General features: G+C 41.6%; 1 protein-coding gene across 11 annotated transcripts in view; it reads left to right on the top strand.

Annotated features, from left to right (window-relative positions):
- The window catches only part of mdfic (MyoD family inhibitor domain containing), a 226,433-nt gene that overhangs the window by 25,762 nt on the left and 184,860 nt on the right, over nt 1-15,811 (top strand). For 5 of the 11 annotated variants that reach the window (XM_023952123.2, XM_023952128.2, XM_078941500.1 and 2 more), the window contains one exon: nt 1,171-2,785. The exons of 2 other annotated variants lie outside the window; for them this stretch is intronic. In XM_023952123.2, the coding sequence (XP_023807891.1) occupies nt 1,171-1,421 (251 nt within the window). In that variant the 3' untranslated portion in view covers nt 1,422-2,785. Of the gene's footprint in view, nt 1-1,170; nt 2,786-6,053; nt 6,194-15,343; nt 15,576-15,811 lie in introns of those variants that run through there. 4 more of the 11 variants (XM_023952127.2, XM_078941498.1, XR_013653436.1 and 1 more) reach the window with 3 other exon arrangements.

Raw genomic sequence — 15,811 nt, 5'->3', positions numbered from 1 at the left:
TGCTAATATGGATGTGCATTTAAAAGGACGGCGTTTTAGCCGATCACCCCGAGCTCTGCGGACAAAGTGGGCGTGTGTTTTAGCCTGGGGGCGGTGCTGGCAGCGCAGACACTTCCTGTAAGGGGCTGTTTTCACTTAATTCGTCACAATGTGAGGACCCACTCGTTTTCGTGGGTGGGGAGGGGCTGGTGCTCAGAGAGCAGGAATACTCAAAAATGCACAAATGGATCAAAATACCACTTTGGGTTTTTTGGTGAAGAAATAATGCATACATTTAAAAGCTCAAAAAGTTGATTTTGCATGATATAGCCCCTTTAAGAGTCACCAATTAACCGGTAAAGCATGCATTTGGACAGTAGAGGGAAACTCCACACAGAACCATCTCTGTTTGGATTTGAACCAGGGCCTTTTGTGACAAAGTGCTTACTACTAGCTTCATTTTAAGGTAAATTGATGTGAGTGGTTTGCAACAGACTCGTCTTGTTTGGTAAAACAATTTCTAAGTTCTGCATGTGAACAACATTTCTATTTGTCACTGAAAAAGCTGTGTACCATTGTTGAGAGAATCGGTAGTAGTTCTTTTACTGCGCGCCTTAACCGACATTGTTCTGTTTTAATAAAGCATGCCACTTATTCAGCACTTCGGAACTCGATTCAAGATGTTAATGGCCACATTAATGAATCACAGGGGGAGGGGACTCTCTCTGTTCTCCAGCAGACGCACAAAGACTGTGAGCGGGTTCAATGCTAATCACAGGTGTTGAGCATTGTTGGCACCAATCCCCCCTTTTCTGTTTGAAACTCTCAGACTTTGCCACTCACCCTCGTTTGATCAGCCCAACGCCTCGCATGATAATGCATTAAGCATTTAAGACTTCTAATCAAAACGGCAGGAGAGAAATTCATTTCTTGGATTTTGATTATTTTCTTTAAACAGCTTCTAACTTTTAACACTTCAGCTATAAAATGCCTTTGTTCCGTCGTGCAGCATTCATCAATCAATGGCTGACTCGCTGCTGCTTTTCTTTCGCATTTGAGTGAAAAATCAAGCCTGTAAATGTTTTGGATTAAAAAAAAACCCTTCCCTTTTGTCAGCCTGCTTCACATTTGTGTTCTTTTTTGTTTTTGTCACATCACGACTTGGCACTGATTGGCTTGACTTGGACCCAGACTGCTGCGTTCACTGCATCTTGGCCTGCCTGTTCTGCGAGTTCCTCACCCTGTGCAACATAGTGGTGGCCCAGGCCTCCTGCGGCGCGTGCACGTCGGAGGCCTGCTGCTGCTGCTGCTGCAACGACGACCTCGGGGACGACTGCAACAGCCCCTGCGACATGGACTGCGGCATCATGGACGCCTGCTGCGAATCCTCCGACTGCCTGGAAATCTGCATGGAGTGTTGCGGCATCTGCTTTCCGACATAAAGAGGCTTCCAAGGAGCGCGAATCCAAAATAGGGGCTGTTGCTGTCGTCACTTGAGATTCAGCAGAGAAACGGGAGCGGACACGTGCGAGCATGAGCGATTGTTGGCGTGTGTGCTTGCAGCGAGATTTTTGACACTGGGCTTCTGTGTGAAAACCAGCCCGGCGCAGGCTAGTAGTATTTCCAGATTTCTGAACAGGACAGTTACATCTCCAATGTATTGTAGTTTTACGGAAAGTCTTTAGTTACTTTCAAAATCAGTGTCTAAATATTTCTTTTCATTTCATCTTTTTAGACCAACGTTTTTCATAAATACACTTTTTAGTCCGATTGACGCATTGATCATAAGTCTTTCTTTAAGAAAAGTCCAATTTTTACTGGCTTATCTCATTGCATCTACTGCACTGCTGACCAGTTAAAACTGGTTAAGCTCTACGATCTGCTACCTTCAGACACTAAAAACCCAAAGTATTTGTAGGCTTCATGAACATTTTCTTTACTAAAGTTTCATGGAAGCTTGTTATAGTAGCATTTATCCACAAAGTGCTGGAATGTTTTTAAACCTTGATTTTTGTATGTATTTTGATAGTTTAACTGGAAATGCAGCACAACTGGAATAATGCTCAGCATAAAAAGAATATTGTTTTATTGCCATCAATAGATTGATTGATTGGCTTTGTCAGCTGCATTTGGTACAATTTATTTTTTTTAATCATTATTTTCTATCCATACTTCTTATATTGACTTGTTGAGCTGCACTACTATTAGTCAGGGTAAAAATAAGGAATTAAGAAGTGGTGACCTGAGTTACCAAACAAGCAGCTTTTGGGAATCAACCCTAGTGACTTTCAGCACAAGAGGAATGCCGTAGAAACGGCAAATGAACACAGGGTAAACGCAGTGTCCTTCTTTCATCTTCCCCAATTTTGCGCATCGCTAGACCAGTTTTTGGTCTTTTTCTTGTCCAGGATAAGCGCTTTGATGTTGTCTAAGTGATTAAGCTTGATGCTGGCCCCTCATTAGCTCTGCTTTTGTAATGGGGACAAAATATGTCCCATCCTAGTGCCCTTAATGAACAAGTGCTGTCATGGACGGCTCATCTTATTGCAGCGTTCATGGGAGGTTGGACTCCATTTTGTGTCTGTGATTCACTCAAACCGTCGGTTAGTTCCAGCCAAAGGTGTGTCTTATAAAAACTACAAATAATGTGAAGAATTTAACGCAAAAGAACTATGTCCTATTTCCAATCAAATCTGTTCTTTGTTGGTCTTGATGCATCTTTGCTTACCTTGAGTTATTCAATTTGCACATGGTATTAAACAGAATTTGTTTTTTGTTTTTTTAAATAAAATTATACCAAAAGTAAGCGTTATTTCATTATTTTTGAAAAATATTTTGTTAGCAGAGCATTTTCTATTTTGTCAAAACTACTGACTTTATATGAAGTTATGAAGATTATGTGATCCGTCAATTTGTATTTGTCCCATTTAAAAAGAAATGTATATCTCGTGACGTCATGGACCCTCTGACTTTCTGAGGAAAGGATGGATTCACTAACAAAAATGATATTGTACGAGTCAAGGTAAGTCATTCTTAGAGGCATGGACACCAATGCCCACTTTCCCTTTGTCTTCCAACACTCCATGCTTTGCCATGTTCCTATTGGTTGGACAAACCCTATTTCAGGTAATCAGCCACAAATGGAAAAAGGGATATCTGGAAAACTGACACACAAGCCCGTGAGGCCTGGACTTTCCCGATTGGAACCTGTCAAACTGTGAAGCATCCACCTCTTTGAGTTCAAAATCACATAAAATAAGGTACTGCTTATAAAAGTTCATCCTTAGCTCAGCTCATTGATATTAGAGCGTTTAAAACTAGGCTGGAAGTATTCTCATTTCTGTTGTAACGTTGGACTTTATTCATTCATTTTCTAAACCCTTTTTTCCCCCCTTTTCCCGGCCACTCGTTGGCGAAGGCAGGGGACGTCCTCAACAGGCTGCCAGTCTGTCACAAGGCCACAAATCACACACCCATGCACACTCACATGCACACCTAGGGACAATTTTAGGGTAACCAATCAACCTTTGAACCTACCAAGTCCCCAGCTGGCACTTGAACTTGAACATTTGCTGGGAGGCAAGAGCACTAACCACTGTGCCACAGTGAAGCCAGGACGCGTTTTCATTGAAATTATCGGAGGCTGTCTCGTTTGCGCATTTCTCTGCCGACCTCGTTCCAGTCATTTTTATTTGGAATCTTTTTTGTTATTCCACAGTTATCCCTTTTCTGTTGGATCTGTTGCTGGTGGACAGGAAATGACGCAGGCTCTTTGACCTACCGTAACCGTTTGACTGTGGACGCAATCAATGTAATGCCAATGGATTCTGAAGAAATGGCAGCTTTTCACTGCTATGCATCACTTTATCCCTTGTGGGGTCCAGATGACCCCACCCTTACATTGACGTGTTCTCCCTACCATGACAAAGGTGGATAAAGGTGGAAAGATTTCATGTAATCCATGGACACCAGTGAAGATCACAAATCATTGAAGAAAAAAGGTTCAGAGCACTGTCTAGTGGGTCTAGATGACCCAACTCCCAATGTTAAAGCGCCTTGGATAGCACAAGGGCTGCAGTAGTAAAGTCAGTCCATGTAAACCAAATTATTCTGATGCGTAGAAAAGCAGTTTGCGTCGATATGCAACACTTTACATTGGTAGAGTGTTTTACGCAACTAGCCTAAAACGACTGATTCAGACCCAGAGAATATTACCGAGAACTGCACTGCTTTGGAACACTTTACTACTTTAGCTGCTTTTCTCCATGTTTGAGTAAGTTGGTTTACTTCTGTAATGTGTTGCTTATCGGAGCAAAGCTGCTTTTCCTCAGCTTCAGAATCCTTTGGTAGTGCGATAATTGTTTAGTCAAAGAGTTGTGTTAACTTAAAGAACGTCAGCTGAAGCTATAGTGCTAAAGGGTTAAAGAGTGGGAACATTAGCCAAGCACAATTGAGTTTATGTTCGCATATAGACAAATGGTGGCTTTAATTTGTCGCATCACATGTTCTACACTCCCTTTTTCTGGCAGCATTGTGAGAGCTGCATCACCATGGTTACACGGCCAACAGTGTTTGTTGAGGTCATAAGGTAGCAGTGACCTCCTGCTTTCTAGGTCAGTCGTCTGACTTTTAGCCAGTGTCCCCTCACGTTAACCCCTCAATTAACCCCCACGCCAGCCCCTCTGCTAGAGAAGCGGAGCGGAAATTCTCCCGCCGCTGTTTCTATCTCTATTTTCTTTCATTTTATGCCTGGATACACCCTGACCCTGAGAAATTACCATCTTATTTCACTAATGCGCTGGGGAAAATATTACTGTCCTTATAGTCTGTAATCACCAGGGGGGTCGTACTTTTTCCCTTTTTCGCTTTCTTCCTTATTTCCAGGGGAACTGGAAGGCAGGAGATTTTCGAAAACTCCAGGTGGAGTGTGCAATGACCTTTTCACAAAGTCTTCTACGTTTCAACTTCTCTAATCAATCCCCCTCTGATGGCTCACCGTGTGCTGGATTGTAATCTCACAATTAGAACTGCTCCATTGTTTCTGTTTGCCATCTGGGGAGACATTTCTGATCTGGAGGTCATTTCTTTTTCTATTTCTTATTTTATTTTACAGTTTTGGACATATTAAAGCGAGGCTATGGCCTCCTCTGAGTAACCGTGCGTTCATCCGTCTGGTATTCCTGCTCAATTTGCTGGAAAAAACTCTTTCACTCAGAAAATGAAAGTCTTCTGCCTTTAGCCATGAGTAAAAAATAATACTGCTTTTACTGAAGCTTAAATTAATAATAAAAAAAAAAAGATGTGATTTGATGGTGTTTTGCCTCATTTTCATATCAGAGGAAGATCTAAGACTTGTGTACCGCTTATGATTTGGAATAATATGACTAATTAAACAGAATAAGAGGTGTGCTTGTAATTGAAAACCATCTGTTTTTGTCAAGAAAATATGGCTGTTCTTTTCTTTTTTTCATCTCTTAATCCTCTTGTCAATCCATAGGATGGCTAATAGCCATCATTAGCCGGCTGCTATAATTGTGCTTCTTCATTTTCATACTTTTTATAATATTGTGTTGTGAGTCATTAAAGGTAATCATGCAATAACTCTAAGCATCCGTGTGTAATTGCACGCAGAGCGAAATAAGAAAAATTACATTCATTGTTGCCATGTGATTTGTGTGATAATGAACTTTAAACTATTTAGCAGAGCAGTTAATAAAGACTCGCTAAATTTTCAAGCACATGAAATATAGTTGGACTTGTTTTTTTTCCGAATCCACTTTGAATTTATTTTAATTTTCATCATGATTGTGTGTTGTCTGGTCCTCTCTTATCTTTTATTGAATGGTATGTTTATTTAAGTAGACTAGATAACACCAAAATTATAGAAATAATGCATTAAAATAGAAGACAAAGTGATTTGCCTTCTTAATGTAAATGTAATGTAAGTATGTAAATGGTAGATGAAAGAATTGATTTCCTATTCATCCAGAAAGCTTCAGAATCCTAGGGTTCTGTAATTAAAAGAGAATTCTTTGGAGGCGGTGCTCTTAAACATAACAATTTTAATCCAACAGATTCTTCACTCGCCACCATCAAAGGCTGCCAAATGATGTCAGGAGAAACATGCTGGACAGCCAGCCTATATCAGGGGGTTCCCACACACAGAAATCTGCTCAAACACAATAAAAATAATGTGTGACACGGCCTTGAGGTTACATCATAATAGGTTTCTCTGTCATTTTTCCTTAAACAGGTTCTTGAATTGGACCCGTGTATTCGTAGTTATGTCAACAGCACAAGATGAACTTTGTGCGTTCTGTTCGAGGTCTCCCTTTGAGTGACCTATGAAAATAACGCGCGTTAGCAGCTAGATCCAGTACGGAGTCTGTCGCTGAATGCTCACCTTTCTGTAGATGAGGAGGAAGGCAAATCTACTAGAGGGGCATGGCGCTCATTTTTGTTGGAATACGCATCAGAGCTCGTTTGATTGGCTATTCTGCATATCCATGAAGTAGCTGACTGACTATTGACTATTATTATTTTTAATTAAGTTTTACTTTTTTATAGCCTGCAGTCTACCCACACTTCCTTCGTGTTTGACCAGGCAATTGACTCACTGGGCACCCCTGGCCTAATTGATCATGTATATGTCTATAGGTTGGGCGGTTATTCGCAAAAGGAAACGCCGTAACAAGTCTGCCGTAGTCCGCTTCCTCAGGAGTTGAAAATGCAACATTTTGTTTTTTCAGCACGGAGGCGGGGGTATTATGCTTAGGGGTGTTTTTATGAGTGGATTCCTAAAACAAAACAAAGTGACATGACCATGTACCAGAACTTTAATGACATGAAGATCTGCCCGAAAGAAGTGGGACAAAACTCGTCCCGAGATGTTTGCGAACCTGGGGGCTAATAATGAGAAACATCAACGTGACGAGCCGTGACAACAACGCAAAGTTATTAGAAGAAGTTCAATTTGTTATGTGTCACAAACACAAATCACTGTTAGAATTACACCATTTTATTTTTCTTTCTCAGCAAAGGATCAGAATTCTTTTCCTCCAATGCCAGTTTGGAAAAAAATAAGACAGATCTGTGGCATGACATTAAAATAAGATGAGAAGAACCTTCAGAGGACTGTGCAAGAAGGAAAAAGACCTCAAATAATGTCACTTTCAATTAATCTCTTCAGGTAGTGACCCCATTAGCCCTCTCACATAAGTCATAACCTGGGAACTTAACTGGTTTTGACACGGGGCCTGCACCTTCTTACACCACGCATTATTTGCTTACTAGTTTTCTCCAGCACAAACTGATCCTGTTCCACAAAAGCCCAATGATACATTTTCCTGTTTATCTGTCACTAAAAGGCTGCATGTCAGATGCTTTTTGTTTGTCTTTTCTCTTTTGTAAAGGCAGCAACTCTAACTCAACAGTTCCAAATGACATTAGTCTGACAATATGGCTTCGGCAATGTAATGTAAATGATTTCTAAGGGAAAATTTCATATTCTTTGTTCCCTTTTCTTTCTAGAAATGCAACGTGTGATCATGCTCACACCTTAAATATTTAAAGATCTCCTTTTGCCAAAGCTGTCGTACCGCACACCAGCCTCTGTCTGCTTTTAATCTCCCCCCCATTACCTGAAGGCATCACCGCAGTGGTGCAAAGATAACATGTGGCACTAAGTGAAATGACAAGACTGGAGCTTTAAAAATAAAAATAAAAAAAAGAAAGCCCTGAACCGAGCACGGTAGAGTTCAAAGTCTTTTGCCCCGGTAAGAAGACGTCTTCAGCATCTGCCTGTGACAAGTCAGGCAGGATTGACAGGTGGAAAAAAAGACGCCAAGATCAATTGTTTCAAAGAGAACATTCACTTTCTTCATAAAGTCTTCCTGAAGGCAACTAAAGCGCACAGGCTTTTTTTACATTTTGACTTACATGAGGCTTCAGTATTCGTGGTTTTCGAGTCCTGCACCTGTAAATATGCTCAAACTTCAACTTGATCTATTTTTCTTCTCTTCTTTGAGGCAACAGACCATGAAGGAGGGAAATGAGGAGGGACATGCAGAGCAGGAATGGCAGTTTGTTTTCTGGTACGTCCTCCGTAAGCAATAAATTAGATGTCACCTTTGCTGCATGTCATCTTGGGCGGTGGGCGCATTGCTCCCTAGCAGCGCCACTGATTGTTTGTTTTGAACATCACTTGGGTAAATTGGGACTTCACTATCCTCCAGTCATCTGTCAGGTTGGATAGCAGGTGCCCTCCGGTCTTTAAAGCAACTATTAAAAAAAAAAAGTTCAGTACAAAGACAGCTATTATACATTACATAAAATGGTTTCGTTTTCATAAACTCTATAATCTATGGGAATAAAGGGGGCGTGTATATAAACTACATGTTTTGAACAAAAAAAGATGAAGCGCAGTTTTTTCTAAAAATTGTCTGTAGGGACATAACAGTCAAAATTGTAAATGGCGTATACTTAAGCTACCTTCATACCAAACGGGATTCGGGGATCAGGGGGGTCCGGTTTCAATGTTTAATCAATGTACAGACACAATCAGAGCTGCTGCAGCGAACTTGGGCGTCAGCAGCAGTGTTTTTCAGGCACATCAGTGCGTTTTGACCATCGTGGGTAAGTTCAAATTGACCAGAATTCAAGTATCTTAACTTTGGCGTCGAAATTTGCATCAACCAATTCTAATGTGTCAAACTCAAGGCCCGCAGGCTGAATGTGGCCCGCCATGTCATTTTCTGTGGCCAGCGAGAGCATAAAACTTTTTGATTTTTAAAAAAAAAAAATTAAAATGGGTGTGTATTTATACATATCAAGGGGGAGTTGGACTTGAAATATCAGATTGGGCAACTATACATTAGGTCATAATGTATATAAACACTGTCCATATAACCTAACCTGTCAGAATCAATTGTAAAAGGATTAATGCTAGAGAAACAAGCAAACATATGTTTCTATGCAACTGTACATGTCACTTTAAAAAGTTATAATAAATAAATAACGAGTTATTTAACGTTACATTTATTTTTCATTACATTAAGTTTTATCTGGCCCTTTGAAGACGGCCACTATGCTGATGTGGCCCCCGGTGAAAATAGTTTGACACCCATGAACCAATCAATGGCTTAGCTTTAGCCTGTGATCTGCTGTTGGCCTGATTAGCAGGACAAAAAACAAACATGGAGGAGAATCTCTTAAACCTTTTGATATTTTTCATAAAGGTCCTCTAATTTGATTCTTAATTTTTTCCCCCCCTCTGACCCCTTAGTCCTCTGACTAGAGGCCCGTACACACCGGGATGAATTTCGCGCGTGCAAAATTTGCTGACGTTTAACGCCTCGTGACTGAACAAAGGGCACCAATGTGAGTGTGCACACCGACGCGAAAAACGGCACGCGTCAAAGCGTCACTTTTTAAAAAATGGCTCGGGTTCGTTTTTTTGGTTTGACGCGCTGCGTCAAAAACTATACGACCAATGAGAATGGCGCTTTTGCACACATGTCTGGAGCTTCTGAAGTTACAGGAAAACACAACTTGGGGGTGCTCAAACACAAAACTGTCTTGCTGAGCACACATACGTCACGGCGAAGACGATATACGCCAAGTACCGTCAACACTGCCGTAAAGAAATAAGACGAAGAAGATGCAGTCACTGACGGACATTCTAAAATATCCCAGAAAACGCTCATGATACATTTTCAGCTCTTGTACCAGTCGATAAAACTCCCCATGTTCTTCTCTTCTCGTAACTATGGGATGTACCCAAAATCGGCGTCTTTTCCGGCGTCTTTCTTCATTCAACAGAACAATAATTTTTTCATCGCTGGAACTGGAGCTAGAGCTACTGGTGCTTGAAATATTCATGTTTTTTTTGTATGATTCTGACAAGCGCGTAAATACTTGCTCTCTTCTTCTGAGTGAAAAGCGACTTTAAGAAGCGTAAAGTTGCGCAGCGCCACCTTGTGTACAGGGGGTATTTCTGTTTTACATTAAGCGGCATTTAATGTCAGGGAATGAAATTGCATGTTCGCTCGGCTCATCGTCAGCGAAAATCGCCTGGGTTTGAACACAAAAAACGTGTTGGAAAACGCTGGCGAATAACGGCTGGCGAATATTCGTCCCGGTGTGTACGGGCCTTCATGCGGGCTAGCAAGTCATCAAACTGTGTCACAGAGAGACGGAAGCACTGATACAACAAGTCGTCTCTCTCATTCAGCTCCTGCAGTAGACGGTGAACCTCACTGTACATGGAGGAGTCTTTGAATGATCTCACAAATCCAGACATGGAGATGTGATTACTGATGCTTTTGTACAGTTTTCAAAATAAATAAACCTGATCTCTGAACATTATCTGGGTTTTCTATGGATTGTAATGAGATGTACAGTAAATGGTTCCATGTAGCGACGAGGCTAAACACCTTTAACAGGAGCTCCTCCCACACGCGGAAGGAGCGTCAATTTTATGAACATGTTTTCGAACAAGAGTAGAGCAGCAGATTTGACGTGCATTTCGTGTTTGGTGTCTTTTCTTTCTTGTTTTATGGCCTAAATTGCTTTATAGTCAGTCCTATTCCCCCCCCTTACCACACTAGGTGCGTTTAGATGGTCAAAAGTAATCGGAATGTATGCCTGATCGGATTAAAAACGCGTCATGGAAACACGCCGTTCGGAATACTCTGCCCCGACCAGACTCATTCGGATCAAAATTTCTTTCCGATCGAGATAGGTGGGTAATGCCGATTGTTGATCCGATCGCGGTCCACGAAAACAACTTATCCTGATCGTGGGTCACCGCTGCGCTGGTTTAACGTCATGCATAGACGGTGTGGCGTTCCAGAGGAGTCTGGCTGGATGATCTGCGCGAGCAAACCGTGTCTCTGAGCAGAGCGACCGGACTCGTAGCTTTGCGTTGCGGGCAGGGGAGGGTGCTTTGTGACTGTGTGCGCTCTGGAGAAGGCTTTGGACTCAGGAGAACTGTGTCTCGGAGCAGAGGAGCGGCTCTGGGACGGTTTGTGAGATAACAGAGGCAGCTTTTTAAAGCAGAAGGGCCACTTTGCGCAGTCCTGAGAAACCGTGTAAACAATCATGTGAACCCATGCTTCCAGTCACGTCCAGACAAAATAAAGGCTGATGTTATTGCAACATATTTACGTTCTGCCAAGAGTAAATGTTGTTGTTGGCACGTATTAGTCTAACCCTAACCCTTCTCCGGCTTTGTTCCGCCAAGAAAAAAGCACGGATTAAAAATAATTATGAGCGAACAAGCACCTAACAATAATCAGAACAATGATACAAGCACATTTAGAAAATCATCTTGTTCTATGCTGCAGCTTTGCTTGTTTACAATGGAACTCGCTATTTCTTCTTTTCCAGCACTTTCTGGTATTGCATATAGTTCTGCGCATGTCAAAGTGATTTATTCCAACCGAAAGTGTGGCGTATGTAAACGTTTGTTATAATCGGGGCCCCATGTACACAGTTCAATTCAGTCTTTGATCCGATTAAAGAAATTTTGCACATGGAACCGCAGCTACTGATGGCTCTGCTGGCTTACATTGGCGCCAACGTGTAACCACCACGAGCAATGTGTGGGGTTCAATGTCTTTCCCAAGGACTCTTCAATCCATGGTTGGACAAGGTGAGAACTGAACCTGTGATCCTTTGATCAGAGGTCAAGTGCTCTACCTTTGGTCTACAGCCACCCTCACCTGAAACACACATGACTGACAGGTCGATCTTCTTAAATGTCAAAACAGGAGATGGAAATAATTCAATTGAGTCTTGATGTCTTGATGGTTTTTTATTTTTTTCCTTTTTCGAGGATCTCTTATGTGAATTCACTATTCACTTTTTTTATACAGCAACTAAAATAAAGCAACAAACAACGCAAGCATGCAGTAAACCCCAGATGTTTTGCTTTAATGTGTTTATTTAGCTGTCACAAGTAACAAATAACTACATCTCCTGTTGCATCTTTGTTTACCAGCCGTTCAGCAGCAGCGGCGGTTGTTGTGATGATGATGTGTGGCATAGATTAAAAAGTAAAAGCTTTTTTTTTCCTCCAGGTGTGTACTTGTAGCATCTCCTGGGATTTTTAGGCACAATAGAACTTCTAAAGCTGTAAATTACCAAGTGTTGAGGGTGTCAGCCTCGCTTTTATGCCAAACGCAAGCGACAGCTGTTTTGTGTGTGTGTGTGTGTTTTTTAACAAAGCTTTTTGGAGAAAGCTCAGGGGGGGGTAGTTGTCAGCTGTTGTGTAATCGGTATCAAAGCAGAAAACAAACAAACAAGGAAACATGAATAGGAATTGCTGCATTGTTACCTCTCTGTTAATGAGGATGCAAAGGCTGTTTGTTGGAAAAGCAGCAGGAATGTGGCACCCGATGCCCACCCCAACTGAAACATTCTTCGGCAACTGTGGGCGAAAAATGAGCTAGCTCCTATGCCTTCCTGCTCTTTGGCATTGGGGGGCTGTGGGGTGATTCTGCTAGCCCTGGTCTGGGTGCCTGGCTGTACTGCCCAGTGGGCGAATTCCCTCTTATCACACAGAATTCCATGCTGGTGCCGAGGGGGGGGGGGGGCTGACTACCTCTACCGCTTCGGCAGGGGTGTTGGTGTAGGGACGGCCGGGCACTCTCCCTCTTTTGGCGGCCGTGGTGCAGCGGTCGACCCATGATCGTAATATTGCAAAAATGTGATCAATTTAAATAAGGTTTAGCCTAAATTACAAAAGGGATTTCTACAAGTACACACCTAGTGTGTTAGAAGATCCAGAACTCCCTATTGCGCATACTTGTCTGCTCAGCCGTTGGACAGGACAGGTTAAAAAAAAAAGAAAGCAAAATAAGTAAGCTACATTTGAGAAATGAACTGGTCAGCTCTATACTCTGGTTAGGTCTGTCAGTACAAGCTGTTTTGACTTGTCCTGTGCAGCAATTATAAGCGGATGACCTGGTTGGACAAATGTTACCGTTACAACAGGGGCTTATGTAGCTTTTGACACACGATATGTTTATTTGTATAAATCCCTTTTGTATGTGATTCTAAGCTTTACTTTTTGTCATATTTGAGTGCCATCTCTTTTGGGACTGGATGGAAAAAGAGAGGGAGAGTGAGATACTAGAGTTGGAGGACAAGGGTACAAGAAAGGAAAAAGGGTGTCAAGAAGTTGGAAGATGATTAAAGAAAATGCTTAAGAAGGGTAGCAATGACTAAAACAAGTTTTATCAATGTTACTGTCATATGTAGATGTTTATCAAAGGCCTGTCCTCAGACACTCTCATCCACACACATTACAAACATACTTGTTGGCTGGAGAATCCTTCACATACATGCATATTGACATGTATGCAGTATGGATACAGATCAATTCCACATTCCACATACCCATGTGCATACAAGCAAACATATGCTATTGTGCAAAGGTGCATAGGCTCTTGTGTAGTCTTTACATAAGCTTTTTAAAAGAAACTGTTTTGGTTTAGGTGATTTGGATTACCCAACAAAAGTCATTTCAGCCCGTTCAGTCCACTCCCCCATGTTTTGAATGAAGCAGTTGGGTGAAAGAAATTCAAGGTTTGCACAACTTAAGCAATCAATGTCACTTTTTACAATCATACAAATCATTCATGTTGATGTAGGGGATCTGTTCAAAAGTTGAACTCACAACTGAAAGCGAAACATCCTTTATTGGTTGGTTTGACGTCAGTCTTCTCTCCAGATCATCCAAATCCCCCTCTGTAAGGTTCAAGCCAGAAGGCTGTAATGGTCATATCACGTTTTGTTGTTTCTGGCAGAAAAACGACATTCACACCAGGCATGTGTTGCGCGTTCAAGAATGCCCGATACGCAGTTTCATGATTGAACATTAAGCCGGTGGTTTTCACGCACCGGACAAGCAGATAGGAAGGTTCTTCTTCTTCTTCTTTCAGTTGCCTACTCTTTATTAGCGCTTGTCTGCCGGCTGCAATTGGTAGAGGCTTTGTGGGAAATTTGAAAACAGGGCAAATCCCGCAAATCTTTCTACAGGTTACTCTTTCACGGCCCTATTTCGATATCGGAAAAACTCAGTGTCATAGAATTCTGGTCTGGCAGGAAAAGCGCAATTTTTCCTTCATGATCACTTTTCAACCGGTTGGCACTTCCGTGTTTTGAAAAAGATGCTACCCACACGTTGGCTGGTTTTAGCAGTCAATAGTTCAACTGGTTTAACTTCCAGCGCGCGATCATTGAACGCTCGTTTTAAAGTTAGAGCCTGAGACTGGACTTAAAAACTTGCGTAGCGACAAGTAGACACTAGATTTCTTCCTGAAACGATTGTTTATGTGCATTTACATCAAATTTTTATTGGAAGTGGCCGTTTAACCCTTGTGCTATCCTAGGCACTTTACCATTGGGAGTTGGGTCATCTAGACCCACTAGACAGTCTGCTGAACCTTTTTTCTTCAATGATTTTTGATCTTCACTGGTGTCCATGGATTACATGAAATCTTTCCACCTTTATCCACCTTTGTCATGGTAGGGAGAACACCTCAATGGAAGGGTGGGGTCATCTAAGATAGCACAAGGGTTACATGCGAGTTGATACGGCCGGTGTGTATGTACCTTTACATTTAGACTCAAAATCTTGCTGGCCAACTAGGCCACTGTCGAGTTCCATCGTGATGCTTTGGTTCAGGTTGTCTCTACCCTAGTTTCACCGCAGTATCTATCTTTTTCTATCTTAATATCACCCATTGTTTCCTAGGTGTAAAGACCCTTTAAAATATTTTTATAAATTCAAACTGTTTCATAGTTTCATTAAACTCTACTTTTACAGAAACGCTAAAGCAACTTTTGAGACTAAACTTCTGCTTCATTCCTTTGTATGGCATGCTGTAAGTATCAGAAAGTAGAGAGAGGTGCGTACTTCTGGAGCTTTTTTAAACAGAGGTTCAGACCAACTGCGTGAAGTTTTATAGTGAAAAATAAAAGAGGTGGATCAGTTTACCTTATTGTAGTTATTAAAGCAGCTGCAATTTGTATTTTTTGTGGTGAAAACTATGAAAACATAAAACAAAACTTAGGTTTTCTGCTCATTTTATTTAAAGAAAATGTATTTTAACATACTTCTAAAAATAGCAAGATTTTAGAGATGAATAAATGCTGCTTTGAGCACATTTCCTCTGCTGGCATACGCATATTATAACTTTGAGAGCCTAAACATTCTCTGCAGCTCTGGTTTATAGAAAAAAAGCCTTTCTTGCACATCTGCTATGCCAGTCTGGGAATGTTTATGAGTTACATATTCCTTCTAGTGTTTGAACCCAAGAGTCCATCAGTAATAAATACTGTATGTGTGCTTCACCAGAACGGTTCCGGAGAGTCACCGGAAAAGAAAGCCAACTTACAGCTTTTGAAAGCAATCTGAAAGTAGAAATCGAAGTTAAAGTTGCTGCTCTGAGGCAGAGGGAGCGTGAGCCAGGCACAGGAGCAGCGGCGGTGAGGAAGAAGAGGAGGAGGAGGAGGAGGAGGAGGCGGCTACACTTCTAAGATGCCACATCTCATATGTTGCAAGGTGATGAAGTGCAGATATCTGCCCTTAAAGAATTTGTGCCCTGCAGACGTGAGATCTGTATGCCTTTATTCCTTTATTTTCTGCCCCCTTCTTCAAAACTTAAACACGCAGCAACAAAAGACAGCTTGAAATATTCCTAATCCTGCCACCGCCACCACTACCTCGAAAGAATGCTGCAGTCAGTCGGGCTTGCTAGTTTAAAAATGTATATGCAAATGCAGGCTACATTAGAGCGTGCACAGGTTGTTAATAAATTAACAC

The sequence above is a fragment of the Oryzias latipes genome, chromosome 23 (assembly GCF_053564925.1).
Source record: "Oryzias latipes strain Hd-rR chromosome 23, Olatipes_Hd-rR_3.1".
In the NCBI taxonomy this organism is placed as follows: Eukaryota; Metazoa; Chordata; class Actinopteri; order Beloniformes; family Adrianichthyidae; genus Oryzias; species Oryzias latipes.
The sequence above is the reverse complement of the archived record's forward strand: the minus strand, read 5'-3'. Positions and strand labels throughout refer to the sequence as shown.